Source organism: Heterodontus francisci, chromosome 13, assembly GCF_036365525.1.
Source record: "Heterodontus francisci isolate sHetFra1 chromosome 13, sHetFra1.hap1, whole genome shotgun sequence".
Taxonomy (NCBI): Eukaryota; Metazoa; Chordata; class Chondrichthyes; order Heterodontiformes; family Heterodontidae; genus Heterodontus; species Heterodontus francisci.
Window position 1 is genome coordinate 79,152,309 of NC_090383.1, and position 21,940 is coordinate 79,174,248.

The 21,940-nt window shown below is 42.1% G+C and overlaps 1 protein-coding gene across 1 annotated transcript in view; it reads right to left on the minus strand.

Annotated features, from left to right (window-relative positions):
• Positions 1-21,940, minus strand: part of ush2a (Usher syndrome 2A (autosomal recessive, mild)) — a 1,262,450-nt gene that overhangs the window by 232,637 nt on the left and 1,007,873 nt on the right. Inside the window, exons 66-73 of the mRNA XM_068045693.1 lie at positions 21,116-21,200; positions 18,807-18,902; positions 17,160-17,453; positions 15,972-15,987; positions 14,227-14,427; positions 9,831-9,855; positions 7,484-7,692; positions 483-680 (exon numbers count right to left, since the gene is read on the minus strand). Of these exons, the coding sequence (XP_067901794.1) occupies positions 483-680; positions 7,484-7,692; positions 9,831-9,855; positions 14,227-14,427; positions 15,972-15,987; positions 17,160-17,453; positions 18,807-18,902; positions 21,116-21,200 (1,124 nt within the window). The remainder of the gene's footprint in view (positions 1-482; positions 681-7,483; positions 7,693-9,830; positions 9,856-14,226; positions 14,428-15,971; positions 15,988-17,159; positions 17,454-18,806; positions 18,903-21,115; positions 21,201-21,940) is intronic.

A 21,940-nucleotide genomic window follows, 5' to 3' on the forward strand; every position in this document is an offset into this window, starting at 1 on the left:
TTCAGCTGGTGGTGTATTCCACAGTGGCAAGCCCCTTCGCCTTCCATTAAATTGAGGTGGGGTGGGGGGGGAAAGAGGCCCTAAGGTGGTCATTAATTGGCCACTTAAGGACCTCAATTGGCCTGGGGCGGGAAGGCCGTCATCGGCCTTCCCCACCCTGGACAAAATGACAGGTTGCCCGGGCAACGTCGGGAATGGCGCCCCCTGCTATTTTCTTTGCACCCCCCCCCCCCGCCCCCCTCACCTTCTGCCTAGAGTCTTGTATGAAAAAATTACCTGTGCATTTTTTTGCTTTGCAATTTCAACAGAAAGCGCTGCATTCAACTTTTAAAAAATGTTTTTACCTGTTACTTTAGAAGGTAATTTAAATTACTATTTGATTTAAGCAGTGCTCAGGATTAATTAATTCTCATACAGTATTTGTGCAGGATAATTTTATCAAAAAAGGCTTAATAAATAAGCTACTTTATTTATCATTATACCATTTGGTTGTGCAGGAGCTTTCCAGTTCAGTATGATTGTATCATTCCTGTTGTCCACTTTCCTCCACTCCGGTGGATTCACACCCTGAGGTATATCTTGTTCAGTGGTAGCTCTGCTGATGTTACTAAAAGCCCGTCCATAACTATTCCAAGCAGCTACTCTGTACTCATATGTAACATATGGATGTAAATTAGTATCTGCAGGAAAAAAGTTTAAAGAAAATTTAAGGTCAGAAATCTTGTGATCCACATCTATCATTCAGACATACATGTTCCTCTTGCAAGGAAATCGGTAAAAATCAAATGCATTACTGACAAATTTTACAGTGGTATTTTAACCCCTAGACTGCTGGCAGCTTCAGAACATTCAGTCCACCCTGAGCTAACCAATGTTTTCAATTTTCAAGGGGGACATATACTGGGCTGAATTTTGTTCAGCTCCTGACGTTGGGCTCTGTGGTGGGGGTGTGGTGGGGGGGGGGGGGTGGCGGTCGGAAGATTAGAGCGGCAGTGGCCTGCCACAGAACCCAATGCCGGGATTGCTGGGCCCGATCTTCTCGGTGGCGGGGAAGCTCCATGGCGGGCCTGCCACCACTCTGTGGCGGGACCATGCTTTAAATATTGAAATGACCTGTTTGCATATATTTAAATTGAATTATCCACGATCTTACCGTTGGTTCTGGATCTTCAGCCCAACAGGCGGCACTCACATGTCTTCACTTTCCCGTCCAGGAGGTGGGGAAGGGGGATGTGAGCATTTTTAGTGTTGTGGGGTGGGGGGAACGGGATCAACTCTGCAATTTTAGTGTAGTGGGGAGGAATGATGCAAGCATTTAATTTCAGTGTAGTGGGGGAGATGGGGGCAGCTCTACATTCTCTATGCAGGGCTGGCAGCCCTTTAAAAATGGCATCAGCGCCTGCGCAGAGAGAATTGACGCTGCTCACGGTGTGGCCGAGGATGCCCCCGCCATGTAATTTGGGGGGAGGGGAGGGTGGCTGCCCTGCGTATCCTAATGAGCCAGTGGGCTCAAGATCATGGTGGCGCATGGTGGGTGCATGCAGGCTATTTTTTATGCCTGCCGCCACTCCCGGAGGTGGGAAAACAAAATCCAGCTCACTCAGTTTGAAGCAACCCAGAATGTTGCATACATGACATGCTCAGCTGTTAGGAACAGCTTTATCATGGGATTCTTTACTTAGTCTTACAAAATAAATATCTAAAATAATTCTATATTTAAAAAAAGATATTTTTTTGTGCAATTTACCTAATCGACTGTTTCCCTTTTATTTCTCATCCCTAGTCACTCATTTTTTTAAAAATTCAACTTTGCATGTTTAATTTTATTTTTAACTAACAGTGTCCATTATAAATTTGATGATTTATTTAAAAAGTTTAGTAACCTTTCATCCCTCCTGCATCCCATCATACCATTTTGGAGGTGCAACTCTGATTTAAAAAAATGAGATCTAAACAGCTGAAACTTACAGGAAGGCTGATTTTAGTAACTTAGGGCTGAATTTGGTGGAAGAGGCAGGGCTCCCAACGCTGGGCTGAAAAGGCGGGGGGGTGGGGGGAGCTCCGCCTCGGCCTCGGCCTTTTCATGCCCCCACCGGAGCGATCCTCTGGTGTTTTGAAGCCTATATGCTCGGCACCATCTCCATCCCTTTAAAGATGGGGATTCCGCCTGCAAGCGCTGCTGGACTATCACAGGGCTGACAGCTGAGCAGTATCGGTAGCGCCACCAGGAGCGGTGGCACTGCTGATACTGCAGAGGCCTTGGACCCAGGCCCAGTGCTGGAATCCCGGACCTCAGGTAAGTGAGGCGGGGTTGCCGCGGACAGTTCGGAAGACCCTAGTGAGGGGGTTGGGAGGATGGGCATGATGTTTAGGGAGAGAGAGGCCATGGAGTTGTAGGTTTTGCTGGCGGGGGTTCCTCCGTGGGCCATGGATTGCCCACGGAGGAGGAATTCCATGCCCACAGGGAGGACGCCTCGTTTTACAAGCCATCCCCCGCCACTGGTTAGATCCCAGTGGCAACGGGAAGAGGCGCTCAAGTGGCCGTTATTAGGTCACTGAAGGGCCTGTATTAGCCTTTAGGTGGGAAGACCGTCATTGGCCTATCCTACCCCCAGGAAAATCACTTGGTGATGAAGCGGCGACAGGCCCTCTGCCCCCGCCACCTGTCGCAATTCTATGGATTCCCCTGCCTCCGACCCCGTCTCGGGGGCCCATAAAATCCAGTTCTTAGTGTTCTAGAGGTGAATTTTCTTGCTATTTTCAACTAGGTCAGTTCAATATTTGGTGCAATTTTCTAGTCTCAAAACAGGAAGCAATGGTGTTTCATGAATTAAAATTGCAGCCCAAGAAGATGCATTGTCAGCATTCTCAGGGTTAATTGTCAACAACAACAACAACTTATATTTATATAGAACCTTTAAGGCACTTCACAGGAGCATAATAAAACAAAATAACAAAATATGACACTGCGAAACAAAAGGAGATAGAAGGTCAGATTACCAAAAGCATGTTCAAAGAGGTAGGTTTTAAGGAGTGTCTTAAACGAGGAAAGTGAGGTAGATAAGTGGAGAGGTATAGGGAAAGGTATTCCAGAGCTTATGGCCTGGCAACTGAAGGCGTGGCCACCAATGGTGCAACAATTAAAATCGAGATGCTCAACATGCCAAAATTAAAGGAGCCCAGATATCTTGCAGGGTTGTGGGGCTGGAGGAGATTACAGACATAGGGAGGGGAGAGGCCATGGAGGGATTTTAAACAAGGATGAGAATTTTTAAATCAAGAAGTTGCTTGAATGGGAGCCAATGTAGGTCAGCGAGCACAGGGGTGATAGGGAATGGGACTTGGTCCGAGTTAAGACATGGGCAGCAGGGATTTGGATGGTCTGAAGTTTGCAGAGGCTAGAATGAGGGAGACCAGCCAATAGAGCATTGGAATGATCAGTGCTAGTATTATAATGCATACTACTCACGTTGCTATATCTTCCTTGGTTCATTATTTTTAGCCAAATTGAGAATATGGCCTTATGCTTGTGTCTTTTTTTTGCTAAAAAAAACTGAACAGAGAGAAACATACCTCTTCATTTGCTATCACATTAAGTGAAATTAAAGTCCATTCACTACACTAGGTGACATATTACAAGAGTACTGCAGTTTGAATTATGTTGGTGGTTTGTGTCAAGGAACCTACTGCTATATTTCAGTTAAACAAACACGATAAATATGTCTTTATATGCAGACTAACATATTGGAAGGAGTTGATATTATCACAAATTATCCAAACCCCTTGATGTATTTCGATCATATAATATGCTTCCCTATAAAGACAATGAAGTAAAACTTGATACCACTAAAGTTCAAAGTATACGGCATATTTCAGCACTGCTGATCTCCCAGTGGAAAGTCACATTTTTGAGAGAAGACATTGTTGCACTAATTCTTTGATCCACTTTGTTTTGAATACAGCTTCCTATTGGAAGTGTACGAATGCTGAATTTACCCTTAATCAAATCATGTCATGTAATTAGACTGCAGAATACTGTCATCAATGCTTATCTTCCGTAATTCAATATGGGCAAAAATATGTTGACTTATGTAAGATATAAGCAACTCTACAAGCAATACCTCTCTATATAATAAAGGAAAAAGCAGGTTGGATTATATTTCAAAGACATAACATATCTTGGTGTTGAGATAACACTGACAAACCACATGACCTTCACTCTCAACTCTGTAACAATCTCATCCTGGGCTATGTTTTGAAAACACTGTCAGCTTTTCCTATGTCTTGTTTTAGATGCAGCATTCTCCTAGTTGTGTGTTGTCCTATATTTATAATTGTAGGTGAATACAATCAATGAATATAAAGTCTCTTGGTGGCTTATAAATCTAAGGTATTTCAGGAGCGGCACAAATTTATTTAGTCCATGACTGAGGAAGCTAACTCAAGGAAACCTTTAAACCACTAGCAGATAAGAAAGGCCTTGCAAGTTGAGTAATTAAATTTTGCTAGTCTTACACAAAAAGGAACTTCCAACATGTTACTTTTCTTAGTTTCTCACTGGATTGTTGTGGTCAGTCATAGATGTAAAATGGAAAATATAGAATGCTTTTGTCTTGCTCCTTAAATATAAATAGTAGTAGTAGGTTTCAGTTAAAAATATTAACAGTAAGCTTGCTTCTCACAAGAAGCCACATAACAGTAGCAGAGTCTGTTAGAACTTATATCACAAACATAAACTCAACAGCAGGCAGAAATTACACAGAGACAAAGATTTGTCTGGGCTGGATGCAAATCCCAAATCCCAGTGGTGAAAGTATAGTGTGCTATCTCATTGCACCACACAATCCTGCAACAGAATATATTTAATTTCTGATGGTCTGACAAAGCTACTATGTCATCCCGATTGTTTGCAGACTTTTACAGTGTAAATAGTTCTGTTGTGGACTGTATATAATGGTCTTAAAGGTCACACTAAAATGCTGTCAGAATAAATTACAAATTTGGAACCAATAAGAACTTCTCAATAAGACTAATAATACTGCACTTTCTTGAGTTCTACATTGCAACTGCATGAGATTTGCATTGATTCCTCATGCCATATTACCACTTTCCAACACAGAGCAACCAAAGTAGCATTACAGTAAAGCATATTAATAAACATAGAAACATAGAAAATAGGAGCAGGAGTAGACCATTCGGCGGATCATCCAACTCAGTAACCTGTTCCTGCTTTCGCCCCATATCCTTTGATCCCTTTAAACCCAAGAGCTATATCTAACTCCTTCTTGAAAACATACAATGTTTTGGCCTCAACTACTTTCTGTGGTAGTGATATCCACAGGCTGACCACTTTCTGGGTGGAGAAATTTCTCCACATCTCAGTCCTGAATGGTTTTCCCAATATCCTTAGGCTATGACCCTTGGTTCTAAACTCCCCCACCATCAGGAACATCCTTCCTGCATCTATCCTGTCAAGTCCTGTTAGAATTTTATAGGTTTCTATGAGATACCCCCTCACTCTTCTGAACTCCAGCGAATATAATCCTAACCGACTCAATCTCTCCTCATACGCCAGTCCCGCCATCCCAGGAATCAGTCTGGTAAACCTTCGCTGCACTCCCTCTATAGCAAGAACATCCTTCCTCAGATAAGGAGACCAAAACTGCACAATATTCCAGGTGTGTCCTCATCAAGGCCCTGTATAATTGCAGCAAGACATCCCTGCTCCTGTACTCGAATCCTCTCGCTATGAAGGCCAACATACCATTTGCCTTTTTTACCGCCTGTTGCACCTGCATGCTTACCTTCAGCGACTGGTGTACGAGAACACCCAGGTCTTGTTGCATATTCCCCTCTCTCAGTTTATAGCCGTTCAGATAATAATCTGCCTTCCTGTTTTTGCTACCAAAGTGGAAAACCTCACATTTATCCACATTATATTGCATCTGCCATGCATTTGCCCATTCACTCAACTTGTCCAAATCACCCTGACGCCTCTCTGCATCCTCCTCACAACTCACCCTCCCACCCAGTTTTGTGTCATCTGCAAATTTGGAGATGTTATATTTAGTTCGCTCATCTAAATCATCAATATATATTGTGAATAGCTGGGCTCCCAGCACCGATCAAGGCGGTACCCCACTAGTCACTGCCTGCCATTCGGAAAAAGACCCATTTATCCCTACTCTTTGTTTCCTGTCTGCCAACCAATTTTCTATCCATCGCAATACACTAACCCCAATCCCATGCGCTTTAATTTTACATGCTAATCTCTTACGTGGGACTTTGTCGAAAGCCTTCTGAAAGTCCAAATAAACCACATCCACAGGCTCCCCCTCATCAACTCTACTAGTTACATCCTCGAAGAATTCTAGTAGATTTGTCAAGTATGATTTCCCTTTCGTAAATCCATGCTGACTCTGTCCGATTCTACCATTGTTCTCCAAGTGCTGTGATATAAAATCTTTGATAATGGACTCTAGAATTTTCCCCACTACCGATGTCAGGCTGACTGGTCTATAATTGCCTGCTTTCTCTCTACCTCCCTTTTTAAATAGTAGGATTACATTAGCTACCCTCCAATCTGTAGGAACTGTTCCAGAGTCTATAGAATCTTGGAAAATGACCACCAATACATCCATTATTTCTAGGGCCACTTCCTTAAGTACTCTGGGATGCAGACCATCAGGCCCTGGGAATTTCTCGGCCTTCAATCCCATCAATTTCCCCAACACCATTTCTCTACTAATACTGATTTCCTTCAGTTCTTCTCTCTCACTAAACCCTGTGTTCCCCAACATTTCGGATATGATATTTGTGTCCTCCTTTGTGACGACAGAACCAAAGTATGCATTTAGTTGGTCAGCCATTTCTTTGTTCCCCATAATAAATTCCCCTGTTTCTGACTGGAAGGGACCTACATTTGTCTTCACTAATCTTTTTCTCTTCACATACTTATAGAAACTTTTACAGTCAGTTTTTATGTTCTCCGCAAACTTGCTCTCGTACTCTATTTTCCCCTTCTTAATCAATCCCTTGGTCCTCCTTTGCTGAATTCTAAACTGCTCCCAATCCTCAGGTCTGTTGTTTTTTCTGGCGAATTTATATGCCTCTTCTTTGGATCTAATGCTATCTCTAATTTCCCTTGTAAGCCATGGTTTGGCTACCTTTCCCGTTTAACTTTTGCACCAGACAGGAATAAACAATTGTTGCAGTTCATCCGTGCGCTCTTTGCTTAACATTTAAGCAGCTGAAAGTATGTTCAATTGTATCCCTTTCACAACTTCTAGTAAATTGGCAACCTGAACATTTTGCCTTTATGCATAGTAAATGCTAGAGACTTTCGAGCTTTTGCGTTCTGGTTATACATGAATAACAAAAAAAGTGAAATGAAAGATAATTACATCTTGCTCTAGGAAATAAATTCTAAGTATATAAATTGAAAACATTTGACAGGAAATAAATAATGCAGTATTTTAGATACCTGTAAATGTATATCTGCTGGAACTTCCTTTGTTGATAATCTCCTCTGGCCAAAAGCAAAGCTTTTCATTCAACTCTTTGTTTAGTGCAGTAGGAGCCTCCAATTTTTCTGACCAGGTGCAAAAATAAGCACTGAAGTTGAAATCACACCTGTTGCAATATGCTCTGGCTGTCTGGGATACTGAGCAAACAGTACCAGTACCGCAGTCTCTCTGCTGGATTAGAAATTTTAAATTTGTCATTATGACAATCTGGTAGGGCAGCAATAATGTAGATACAAAAAGACATAAATTTTGAAAAAGTAATTTCCACAAAATCTTTGGTGTTTTAGCATCTTAGCATAGAATAAGTTAGGAGAGTGCAAAAGTTGCATATACTGTATAACAGGGTTAATATGAGTGTTGGCTGTCAGACCACATACTAATTTAGTGGTGGGATGTCCTGTGCCCAACCTTTGCAGGTGATAACTTTGTGCGGTCCTTTCCCATGAGGACGCCTAAGATAGGTGTTAGGCCCCTTAAATATGTTGAAGGACCTAATTGAGAATTTAGTCGGCAATGAGCAGGCCAGGTGTCATCTTCAGCAATCCCACAGCTGCCAACACCAAGTAATTTTCAAACATTTTGTTAAAAAACCCCATCCTGTGGAGTTAGAAGGATAGAAATGCGCTGCTTACTCCAAAGAAATCACGATCACCCCTTCCCAGTAGCTCCTATCCACCCTTCTGGCATTTACCTGAGGGTTTCTGGTGATCAGGCAGGCAGCCTGACAATCGTGTCTTTGAAAAGGTGAGTTTCCTGCTGAGGCACATCCATCGATCCTTGTACCTCTTGACTCTAGTGCTGGTTGTGCAGCACCAAGTTGAGCCCAAAAGAGGACTCAGACTAATATCTCGGCCCTGGGCTTTTAAATCAATGTTTAGTGTCATCCAACACTACCTCCTGATGTATATTAACTCCTCTTTTACTCTTTTCCATCCAAGTAATTCCTGCAATCTGAATCTTGGCCCTTCACTATGGTTTCTCAACAGAAACAGGGCAGGATTCCACAGAGTAGACTTATTTGCGGAACTAATCCAATCTGTTTCCTTACTTTAGCAACAGTAGAAACATTAGCTTGGCTTGCTTTTTATATATTCTGAGTATAATTATTTTCTTCCTCCCTTTTCTGGTACTTTGCTTTCCTCCTATTCTCTGTTCTTGTACAGGAATTACTGGAAATGAGACAGCAGGTTAGTCAGCATCTGAAAATGAAGCTACCGTCTCAGGTAGTCTTCATCAAAACTGAATCAATAGAAATGACGGTTGTACCAACATGTGTTAGCCTATTTTAGATGCTGATTTACCTACATGCACTTTCAGTATTTCCTTTTCTTATCTAAAATGTCTAACATTCATGCTCAGATCTCTGTCCAAACACTATGAGGGAAAAACTTGTCAAGGCCCATTTTCGGGAGTGGGGATCGTGATGTTCAATTTCCTGGGTCTCTTAAAGACAGCCTGCCCCTTTTAAAGAGGAGCTGTGCTCATTGTACAGAAGCTGCTTCAGACTGTGGAAGACTAGGATAGATGCAAAAGCACAGAAAATGGAACAATAGGCAAGAGAGACGGCTCCCGGGTTTTCCGATGCAGCACTGGAGACATTAGTCCAGGAGGTGGAAAGAAAGTGAGTCAAAGGGCATGAAGTTCAATCACGTAGCATCCACGTTGCTTCGTTAGGGGCAGTCTGCTCCACAGGGCACTACCTGTGTTCTCCAATAATGTGTGCACCCAAACACGTTAAATTGGTGCTGTCGGGATGTCACACAGCCCAACTGGCTGATGTCACACTTTCCAATGCTGCCAGCCTTGCACCCACCTCTTGCAGCTTTTCCATACCTCATGCTATTCAGCTATGGCCAGCACATTACATTGCAACGCACTGACATTCTTCCTTCTCTCTCTTGCAGGACAAGGTGGCCCATAACCATAGGGTGCAGTGCAGAGTTAGCAGGGGACAGACACACCTACATCACCTGAGCCCTCTGGAGGAGATGGTACTCTGCATCATGGGGCCGGCTGTGAGTGAGGCTATTGCATCCAATGTCACTGAGAACATTCAGGATGATGATATGTTACTGCCTTATGCCCCTCCTCAAATCCCACTGCATCCTCATCCTGAAATCTGGCATGAAGTGCAAACTGCAGATGGTGTGACCATGGACCTCTTGCTTTCTACCCTACCATCCCCCTTCCCTCACCCCAACCTCCCCTTCTGCATTTCTGCTTCAGATACCCATGAATAGCCACCTGGCCAGTCACTGCATGAGGAAGGGAGACACCTGACCTCTGATTAAGAAGTATTGTCACTTGGTCTGCCGCTTGCAGTCACCAGCTCAGACACTGGCACTGCACATACCTTAGACGGTAGTATAGACGCGGGGTCTGCATGTAGTGAGTCACTGGTGACCTTGATGGCCACTGGCAGCACCTTCCTTGTCCTGTTGTACGTTGCAGGTGAGATTGTAATGGTGGCACAGTTGAAATGCTGGGGCCTCAGCCACTGCTCCTGGCTGAGGTGGAGTGCTCCTAAAGTCTCTTGGTGGACAGGACCTTCTATTGAGAACCCACCTCCCCCTCCCTTTGCACACTGCTTCCCCTCTATGCTGCATGTGCTCCAGTTCCAAGTTATGCTGCAGCCAAGAAGGACTGCAATAATAGCCCCATTACTGAAGCAGACTTTCCTCTGACAGGCCAAACAACTCCTCTGAACTTCTTGTAGGGATCCAGCACCACTTCTTTGAAAATTCCAGAAGTTAGCAAAACACCTCCAATAACACAACACAGTACTTCCACTGACTCTGTAGCAGCAAAAGTAAGTGAAAAGCACCTCACCTGGATGTTGGATGGTTAGCCCTTTAAATAACACTAGTCGGGGGTCTGTTGTGCAGCTGGACGTAAGCTGAGTTGGGCATGATTATGATAGAGCGTTAACTGGATCTGCGCCATCTAAAATAGCAGATTGTGCATCAAACCAGCGTTAGAGGCTGTTTGACGTCACAATGCACCCACTCCACATGCTTCTGGCACACCCACAGCCACCCATGCTAGCACCCTGTCAGTCAGTGTGCTCCCGGCAGAGGTGGCCGGAAGCATTCCAGCCGGCTTTTGTTCAGTTCAATGCTTCCATAATGCCAGCACCAGTGGCATGATGGAGCCCAATTCTGTGGCCTATGTTCCACATCTTTTGGTTTATGTTTGCTTACAGTTTACCTTTTGACTTAATAGTTCTGAGATTCTCTGTCAGCTTGAAGTGGAAATGAAAATCGGGAGAGGTGTTTGCAAACTACCAGTCACAGGACCGCTGGTCAAGTTTCTCCAATAATTACTTATGAAATATAAATCCTCTGACATTCAGGGAGCAGGACTAAACATTTCTTGGGAATACTTAATGGGGGATTTTTAACTAACAATTTTCAGGCAGGTGATGGGAAGAGTGGGTGCCTGTGCTCTGATGGTTATACATATGCAATCTATGACACCCTGCATTCATGGAAGTCCTTTCATTCTTCCTGCTGGTGTCCACTGGAACCTGCTGTAGCTATTGGTCTTGGTAAAGAAGGCACTGTTTTAAACTGTTTTTGCATATACATGGGCTGCAGAATGAAAAATATTACCTATTGTAGTCTGGAACAACCCTGAGACAAAGTTAAGCTGGCGGTGACTTTACACTGCTGAGCAAATGTTGGCTACCTGGCCTGTGACAGCCTGGCTGGAGATGCACAGTCTATTTACGTATTAATTCTCAGATCATGACAAACTTAACTGTTATGCCGTTTTAGTTCACAACTTTGATTTGGATTGTCTGCTCTAGAAAATTCTTCAAACAAAATTATTAATTTCTGTACAGTTTGGATATTTCAGTTTAATAACTGTGTGTCAGGATAACTATAAATGATCGAGATGTTTAGAGTTATTAAACCAATATATGTATCATTTCAGCAAACCTCTCAGTACTGAACTAAAAGTAACTTATAAATGCTTTATAATTCTGTGTAATGTGTGTTATTGATTGGTAATAAGCACTGGTTATGAATATTTATAAGAATATTGTCTTCATATTTGGAGCTATCAGATTGTGGCAAAACAACATCACTTGACTTGTCAGCAGTCAATATATTCTTATAAATAGTAAGGTGTGATATATATTTAAAGCAAAATCTGATACTTTGCATTCTTTCAATATGGAATAATTGGTCGTAGGGAATGATTACAAAATTGAGGTGTTCCACTCTGAGACAGAACAGAAAACTGAATACCATCTGAACTTTGAGACTAGATGATTTAACTTCATCCTGTTATAATTTACACTATGTGGAGGATATTTTTGTTTATGTCATTAAGAATGCTAGTGTTTCCATCTCCACCCATCATTTAGTGTTAGGAAACTAAATTAAATCAGGAATCTGAAGATAACTTTCATGATGACAATGCTCTTGCATTTGTGTTAGTGGGTAAAAATATCTCCACAAATAAAGAAGGAGTCAACTGAAGCTTTTTTGGCTATATTTTGAGAGATTTTTTGAAATCCCCTTGTGGATTTCTGTGGCGAGCTGACAGCTAAGGTTTCTTGTTATAATGTTCACAGGGGGTAAATTTAGAGGTGTTGGCAGGTTTAAAGCTATATGACGCCAGTAATGCATCCAGGCTGTAGTGCTGAGATCGCTGCTCTGCACCAGGGCCACTGTATATGCCTGTGCCTGACTGAGCTCCCGAATGTGAGGTCATCTCATTATAATATTGAAATACTGCTCGCAGTGCATAATATTCTAGGAGTACGCCGAGTTCATAACAACGGGATATCAGGTGCTGGCAGCTTGGAAATGGCTGCTGGAACTTACAGAGGGAAGGTTCAAATTGGAGAGGGAGGAATGAGCAAGGAATCTTTAAAAAAAAATGGTGTTTTGAGGCATATCTGCCACAAAGTACATCTCAGGCCTAATGTTGCACCCTTTATATTATAGCATAATGGTTAATGAAGATCACATTATCAATCCCATAGTCATGGAAAAGCTGTGCATCCCTTTTGTGTGTGTACACTTAAGTGAAATGGTGTCATTTGGCAAAGATAAAGCTACATCGAAGTTATTACATCTACAAATAGTTTCCTCCACATAAGAGGAATAATAACAATCCATTTAAAATTTGTGATTATGAGATAAGCCCTTCAACAGTGGAACTAAATGTAATAGGAAGACATTTCTAAATGATTTACAGCCAGTGTTTATTACAAATTAATAACGCATGTTACACACATTATCAAACATTTATAAACCAGGATAGCTTTCTATTTACATTTTTACTGAAATATTACTAATTAATTATTGCAGTGTACCTCCTTTTTATTAAAGATACTTCCATTATTCATAAAATGTGATTTCCATCTTATTAAATAACTATACATTTTTTATAGTTAGAACACTAAGACTTTGTTAGGCATTAAGCAGTACATGACAGCACATACTTAAAATTAAGTGATACCAATCTGCTTTTAAATAAAATACTTTATGCATCACTTTGTCACTTTTCTGCCAAGGTATTCCCACATCTCATTTGTTTTCACAAGAATGAAGCCAAGCAGCTCCAATGTCTTGTTGGGTAAATGCACTGTCAGTGTATGACATACTAACTATGTAACTCTATGTAACAAAGAAGGTCCTATGTTGTGTTATGTGATTTCAACAGGGGCACTATAATTGACCACACACATCCTTGAGCTATAAAAATGAAAATTATTAGCCTAAATTCCTTCTCCTGATTCCTTTGTGTTGATTTGATATGTCCAAGTGTGAATGTGGGGTGAGGATAGGAAGTGATGCTGTTGTGATGCCTCATGTTGTCAAATAACTTGCCAACAGCCACTGTCTAGTTTGACACATGAAGAATGATCACTTGGATGAGGGGCTCTGTCTTGGTAGCATGGCTGCTACTGGAAACTGACATGAGCCAGTACATTTAGGAGTGGACAGAAGAAAATTGAGGAGGGGCAGAAATCCTTAGTAAAAACCTGCCATTCATATAAGCATAAAACACCAAACATTTAAACTAAGGCTTTCAGTGGGCACCACATGATATCAGGTTTTGGGCTGGCTCAAATTTGTCCACCAAAAGAAACAGAATAAACTGATCTTATTGTGGGAAGTAGATTTAATCCTCTTTTTTATTTACAAGAAATTAATGACTATATTCTCTTTTTTCATCTTTATACATCATGAGGTAAGAGTTATTATGATTGCTATTTTTAAACAGGTTCTTCATATGCATGTTGGTGATTTCAGTACAAATAATGAATAGAGCAAATCTTCCTCCTTTCTCTTTGGGAAATTAGGATAAGAAAATAAGCTTTCTTGTGGAACTAAAGAAAATTATGGACAGTTCCATACTTTAATGCAATTGATAGATAAATGATTTTTAAAAAGCTGCCAGGGAGGTTTATTGCTTATTTTACTGTAGATTAAATAATTAGGAGACTGGACTATTTTGGTAACTAATGTTGTTTTTCCTTCTCTGGCTAACACAGCCAGAATTTTTTAAAATCTAGAATCACAGACAGATGAGTGTTTTTATCTAGCAACCTGGGCAAATAATGTATATCTGTCAATGCAATAAAAGACCCTTGGACTGTTTATATTGGTCACAGGTATGAAGTAACAATGAATTCAGCATGTTTGAATGACAAAGCAAGGTAAATATATTACCTTTCCACCTGAAGTCCTGTCAGCACAGACCTGTTCTGAGGGATTATAACCAATCCCATTACAACATTGTTCATTGCTGGATATAACTTCAGTACCACAGCATTTGACTTGGGCTCCATCAATGATATGGGATTTCCTTGACCCATCAGGTCCAGAGCAGCAAAGGGTAATCGATGCATTCACCAGGTCCTGCCCACAACAGACCAGCCCTAGCACAAAGGAAAACAGCAAATTTTATTTTTTAATCACCTTTGGTACAGCAATGCCACTTTAATTATTATCAAGCTTGTTCCAGTATGATAAATTGCTAATTGCTTAATACCCTAATCAGTGTTCATTCTTTGCACAGATAAACTATGACAGCGCCATTAATTTAAATAGCAATTTCACTTAACAGCCAGAACTACACACCAGATTTTATGCAACATTTCAGCAACTGCATCCATCACTGCAGCATTCTGACATAAAGATGTCTGACGTGTGCTAACTCACTTAGAGAGAGCAGATGTTGCAGAGTGTGGTTTGGTAGTTATTCCCAGAGTGCATCACTTCAGCCTGAATGAGTAGCACATATGCAACTAGACATTTTTTCTAAAATAGCCTTGAATATCTATTAAACTTTGACTTTTGTCAAGTGCATCATTTGACATCTGTATCCTGACATCATAACCTTTTTATATGGCTTCAAATTTTCAAAATTGATATTTGTCTTTTTTGAATTGTGATTGTATGGAAATAAAGCATGATCTTGATTAAACAAAAGTAAAATGTACAAAATTATGAATAATTTTCTGTAAATGGCATCTGCTTTACAATATAGTGCTTTCGTGGTTCAGATGATTGAATACACATCAACCATGTTCAACAGAAGTGCATTATACTTTTCTTACATAGGAATTAATCCGTGTATTGATACACTGTAATCTATATATAATCTGGCATGTTAGATAGTGGAGTCATTAATGTGTATGACATTAACAAGATATTTTTCTGTTCTTAAATAGCCATCATATTTTACACAGTGTTAATATTTATATATCCCAGACTAGTTAACTTTTTCTTTTTGTTTATTTATCAAAAACAAGTAAGGTTTCAGTATCATTGGTGGAACGAAATTTGTAGTTCAGTGCAAGTAGGTAAGTGCACTTAATTGGCTGCAGCAGTTTATTAAATTGCACTTTGAAATCAAGTGCTTTGTCCTTCTGCTACACTGCAGTCTCAGTGTCAGATATTGGGCTGGATCTTGCTGGAAAAATAACAGTATGTTAACGATCCATGCAGTTATTTATGTGCAAATTGGTCAGCAAATTTAGGAGATTAGATACACTGTGAGTTGCAAATCTCCAGAACTTGCTGGTCAATTTACTTTGCTCCGCCGTTTGCTTTGTACAAACACCATCTTGCCCTTCGCCACCCCATTATTTTTAAGAACTTGCTAGATTTGCATATTAATTGCTCATTAAACGCACCATAGAAAGTTAAGCCTGGTAATTAACTGCATAAGTACCTTTTTAACTACATTATAAATGCTAATGCGGTGCCAAGCAACCTCTCTCATGGAGGAATTGAACAACTTTAACAGTGGAGTTGCATTCCTTCAGGTGGTAAATTGTGCATAGAGATTTTTAAAACATCAAATTTTAAAGTGTTACTTTTTTTCTTACTGTTCCTTTCTTTCTATATCATTTTCCTTTCCCTCTCTTTTTATTTCTCTTTCAGTACCTGATGTGAATCTAATTCAAAAGCAAAATACTGCAGATGCTAGAAATCTGAAATAAAAACAGAAAATGCTAGAAATATTCTGCAGGTCAGGCAGCAGCTGTGGAAAGAGAAACAGAGTTAATGGGCTGAATTTTATTCTCTTGGCAGGTGTCAGGCAACTATTTGGTTGTCGTTGGGGTTTTGGCTCAATTGGCCTCTGGACAGGAGGGCCATCCTCCACCTTCCCTGCTGCTGGCAAAATGGCATGGCAGTGGGAAGACAACAGGCACCCACCCCTGTCTTCCCTCGCTATTTTATGGGTCCCTCCACCTCCCAGCTCATCCCTAGAGGGCTGATAAAACCAGCCCAATGTTTCAGGTCTGTGAGCTTTCATCAGAGGTCTGATGAAAGGTCACAGAATTGAAACATTAACTCTGTTTGACTCTAAATCACCCTCCTTCTCAACCATTACTCTGTTTTCAGAATCTTTAAATCTCATATTGTTGGTTTCACTGTTCACTGAGGTCCCAAATGTGCCTTTGCCCTTGCCACGCCATTATCCTCGCGCTTCAAGCCAGTTAGGGTGCAAACAGACTTTCAATCTGAAGGGAGCAGAAAAGTCCAACTCTCATTATACACTGTAAGATGCCCCATTCTAGCAAGATTTGGCCCAATATGTCAAATGACAAAGTTGGGTTAAAAAAGAAACGTTGAGAAAGAGGGAAGGTTCTCTCTTAATTTCTAAGGTATGATGGCAACGATGATAGTCACTATGCTCTATTTTTTACTGCAGTTTATAAATAAATTTCAACTTTGAGGGCAATTTTGCCACCTGCAGAAAAATGGCCCCAGGATTACTGAGCACTCTGGGTGTGGATCTAAACACAACAGATTTGCCCCTCACTGAGGATAAGGAGGCTGCAAAATATGAAGGCCACAAATTTCAGCTCAGTAGCGCCCTTTTTTGGCACCACAGGTGCAATTTCGCCTTCAAAATGGCATCAGTAATGCACATGCACACTTCTGGTGCTAACCGTGCCAGACAGCATTTTGATGAGGGCGTTAGTGCATGCACAGAGAAGTCTGCAGATTAGGGAGATTGTGATTTCAATCAATGTGTCACACTGATTTGATGCTAGTGGTGCCACTTTGGAATTCAATACTCCAGGTAATGCCCCCTCTTAACCTTGCAGAGCTAAAGGACACCCCAGCAGCACTATTTAAAAGGATCATCAACTACTTTCAGATTAGTCGCTGGTTGGTTTCTCCTGGCTCTTGCTGCTATTGCAGAAGTATGAAAGCTTGCAGAATTGTTTCGGTTGCTGAAGTCTACAGGGAGTGATTTGGCACATGCTGAAGGACTTTGTCCTAACTTCAAGGATTCTACAAAAAACATTTCCTCCCAGAGATGGGTGTTATAGTTTGCATTCCCCTTGGAATACAGTATTTTAGGGAGAATGAGCAGAGGTGACACAGAGCAGGTCAAGATGTTGGTAGATGGAGGGGCAGAGGGCCTCTCAGCAGAAGGCCATACCTGTTGAGGGCGTTCAGGGAGCACTTCTCTTACTTGAAAGTCAGCGAGGAACAGTGTGTCAGACATCTCTGCTTTGCTAAGGAGGACTTCACTGCAATCTGCCACTTGCTTCAGCCACAACTGCAGCCTCAGAGCAGGACGAGGATGGCAATGCATTGCGTATGTTCAAAAACCAACTGTGAAGGTGACTGTGGCCATGAACTTTTACGCTTTTACGTGTCTGGCCTGATCCAGGCTGCAGCAAATAATTTCCCAATTTTCCATCCACTGTTGTACGGGGTGGGGGGGGGGGGAGGGGGCACTGAGGCTCTGTATTCCAAGAGATTTGAATACATTTCATTTTCTCTTGCCAAATAGAAGCAAGTGGAGCGAGCACGCAGCTTATGAGGACTGCAGGCTTCCCCATGGTGCAGGATCCCATTGACTGCACACAGGTCGCTTTGCGGGCACCACATGTAAATTCTGAGATGTACACAACCTGAAGGGATTGTACTCCCTCAACATCCAGCTGGTTTGTGACCGTATGCAATGCATCAGGTAGGTCAATGTCCAGTATCCTGGCAGTCATGATGCCTTCATTCTGCGCCAGTCCACTGTATTGTCTACATAAGTACCATCACGGCTAACCAGATGATGGATGTTGGGTGACAAGGGCTATCCACTGACCACATGGATCATGGCTCTTATGCACTTCACACGGATAAGTGGGCAGCATGCATATAATGAAAGCCATGCTGCCACACAAAATGTGATAGAGTAGACCACTGACATGCTCAAATAATGTTTCCACTGCCAGGGCCACTCTGGAGGAGTGCAGCACTCAGCATGGCATATGTCAAGATTTGTTGTGGTCTGCTGCATGCTGCACAACTTCGCCACCAGCTATATAGCGACTAGCTAAGGAGGAAGAAGAGGAGCAACAGGAAGAGAAGAGACTACCAACATAGCCCCATTATGGCCAGGCTGTCCATGATTGACTCATCCGACTCCAGTACCATTGAACAAACCCCAAATCCTCATTCACCAGCAGTCTCACACCTTATCTTCCCTCTGTTACTGGCCAACACAGTGTCTGCTTGGTTACAATGCTAAAATAAAAACATTCCAAACCAAATTTAAAAAACAACCCATGTCATTTTGCATACAATAGTCCACTATTCACCCTTGTGCATTCCCTTAGTCTTTGTTTTCCATGTGCTTTTGCCTGTCCTAGTGCTCCTATGCAGTGTTACCCCAGTGGCTGCAGCATGGCTTGTGGAAGACTGCTGACTTTCAGTGGGGGAGTCTGTGGGGGGCTTGCAGGATGACCTCAAGCAGGTCTGACTCATAAGGCCTGACTTCTAACTGCTCTACCTCGACAGGGGAGGCAACAGTCTGGTCCAGCCGGCTGATAGACAACAGGAAGGGCACTGGAGGAGTAACAGTGGTGGGAGGACCAATGATGTCATCCTGAGACAGGATAGAAGGTACATGTTTCACAGAGCCACGTCCACTCCAACGGGGTGGTATTAATAATTTTCAATGTCTTCTCAGGACTGTTTACAATGTTTCAGCAGATCTATCCACAGAGCAGAATCTTCATTTTACAATGACAGTCGCATGTTCCACCAGAATTTGGGCAGAGGTGTATAACTCATCGCATTTCATTTCGATCTTTGTTTAAGGGTACCTGACTGGTGTTAACAGCCAGGGTTCCAGAGAGTAGTCCTGGTTGCCTATGTAGTCAGCTGTCCAGTCTGCCTGATGCTTGACCAAGTGCTGGCACTGTAGACTACATTAAAATGAAGGTCTTGTATTTGCTGCTGGGGCAATGAACATTCACCTGTAATATTGGACTGGATTTTGTGTTGATAACATTCACCATTATTAGGGAATAAATTGGACAGAAACTGCTGGCATACATGGAAATCCAGAAGTTAACATAAGAACGTAAGAGATAGGAGCAGGAGTAGGCCATTCGGCCCGTTGAGCCTGCTCTGCCATTCAATAAGATCATGGCTGATCTGATTGTGGCTGTAACCTCACTTTCCTATTTGCCACCCCCTCCCCTCCCCCCATAACCTTTGATTATCTTGTAGATGAAAAATCTGTCTAGCTCAACATTAAATATATTCAATGACACAGCCTCCACTGCTCTCTGGGGTAGAGAATTCCAAAGATTAATGACTATCTGAGAGAAGAAATTCTTCCTCATCTCTGTCTTAAATGGGAGATCCCTTATTTTGAAACTGTGCCCCCTAGATACCCCCAAGAGCGGCAACATCCTCTCAGCATCTACCTCGTCAAGCCTCTTTCGAACCTCATATGTTTCAATAAGATCACCTCTTATTCTTCTCAACTCCAATGAACATAGGCCCAACCTGCTCAAACTTTCCTCATAAGACAACCCTTTCATCCCAGGAATCAACCTACTGAACCTTCTCTGAACTGCCTACAATGCAAGTATATCCCTCCTTAAGTTGCTGTGAGAGATACCCTGTTCCTCCTGAGGTGTGCTGTAACAGTCCTTGCTGATAGATTCCGTAAGGTTTAGAGCAATCTCATGACTTACTTTTATGAATAACTTTGTAATACTCTTTGTGCAAGAACTGTAACGTCAGGATTTGATGGCAAGGCATGATGGGCAGCCTTGACTGAAATAGGTCAATGTATAGCTATTTAATGCTGAATTGACCGGTAGAGTCTGGAAAACATGTTTCTCTGCACTTGTGTAAGAACAAGGATAAAAAGAAAGTCAAAGTCTAGTCGCTAAAACCACAAATCCGCAGAAATAGAGCTATCTCCGAAAAAAGGGGGTAATTTAGGTATCTGGCAAGGGTTAAAAACCAGAACCATCTGTGAGGGTTTATGTGCTAAGCCATCATGAGACTAGGGGCAAACATTGATGTATTCTCAACTCAATCATGTTGGCTGGATTAGATCAAGGCCTAATATGGCCCCCTAAAAGGGATAAAAAGACGAGAGTTTGAGACATCATTGGCACACTTCAAAAGAGAAGATTGACTACAGTCAACAGAACACTGCAAGAGTGGAAGGAGAGAAGACCATGCCCCAGCAGACTCAGAAGCAAGAACCCTTGGTGCCGAGTTGCAGCTATATACCTATTGCTGTTGCTAAGTATTAACTTTGTATATCTTAGCTAAGCCTAATAAACTCTCTGACTTGATCACTGAACTTGAGTGTGTACCTTGTAGGTCTATCTTGTAGGTCTATCTTGGTTAAGAATCCCAAGATGAGAAGGGTTGGGTATCCGCTGTGTCACCTCTATTCAGGTAACATCCACCTGAAACTTACAACTCAGCACTAAAGCCAATGCAATGGCATGAACTTGGGGTCTTTGCCCATTAATTCCCCACTAAATATGTGAGAAAAAGTTAGGGCTAATGCATTCACGTGCAAGTGAAATTTTAACAGCATGACAAGTGATAAATATTACCAACCTTTCTGGCACTGAAATTTTAATTTTACACACATGCAGTCTCATTCCTTCAGAAGTTAATTAGTGTTGGAGATTTACAAAAATTAAAAGAACACTTTCCCGAGAGAAGCAGGCAGAGCATGCATGCTGTTCCGCTAGAATAGCACACTTGCCTATGGTGGAGGGTGCCACAGACAGCACACATGTTGCTTTGTGGGTGACATATGTAAATTCAGAGATGTACCGCAACTTCAAAGAGTTCCAGTCCCTTAATGTCCAGCTGGTATGCCACCATACTCAGTGCATAATGTTTGTCAATATCTGGTATCCTGGCAGCAGTCATAATTCCTTTAATCTGCACCAGTCCACCACACCACCAGCATTCGATCCACCATAAGAAATCAGAGGGTGGCTACTGGGCGACAAGGGCTATCTGCTGACCACCTGGCTTATAACTCAACCCATGCACACTTGGGCAGCATATGATGAGAGCCATGCATCACACAAAATGTAATTGAGCAAACCTGCAGTACTCTCCAGAGTGCATTGTAATTATTCATCGTGGTCTACTGCATCCTGCACAATCTCGCCATTAGGAGGAGACAGGCCTTGCCACCATGTTTATTATGGGTAGCTGAAGAGGAGGAGGAGGAAGCAGGCGAGGAAGAAGAACAGGAGAATGAGGAAGGGAGGAGGCAACCAACACATCCCCTTTCTGGTTGTGCTGTCCATGATTGACTCGTTCGACTGTGGTACCAGTGAACGCAATCCCAATTCCCCATTCACCAACTGTCCCACACCTTACCATCCTTCTGTTCTTGACCATCAGGCACAATACTGAAATAAAAGCCATTCCACACAAACATTCCAAACCAAATTTATCAAACAAACCATTGAATATTCCATATCAAAATCAACTAATCAAACTTGTGTATTCCCTTAGCGCTTGTCTTCCATGTGCTGTTGCCTGTCGTAGAGCTCCTACGCAGGGCTACACCAGTGGCTGCAGCATGGCTGGTGAGGGATACTGCAGCTGACCTTGCAGGACAGCCTCATGTGACTTTGGCCC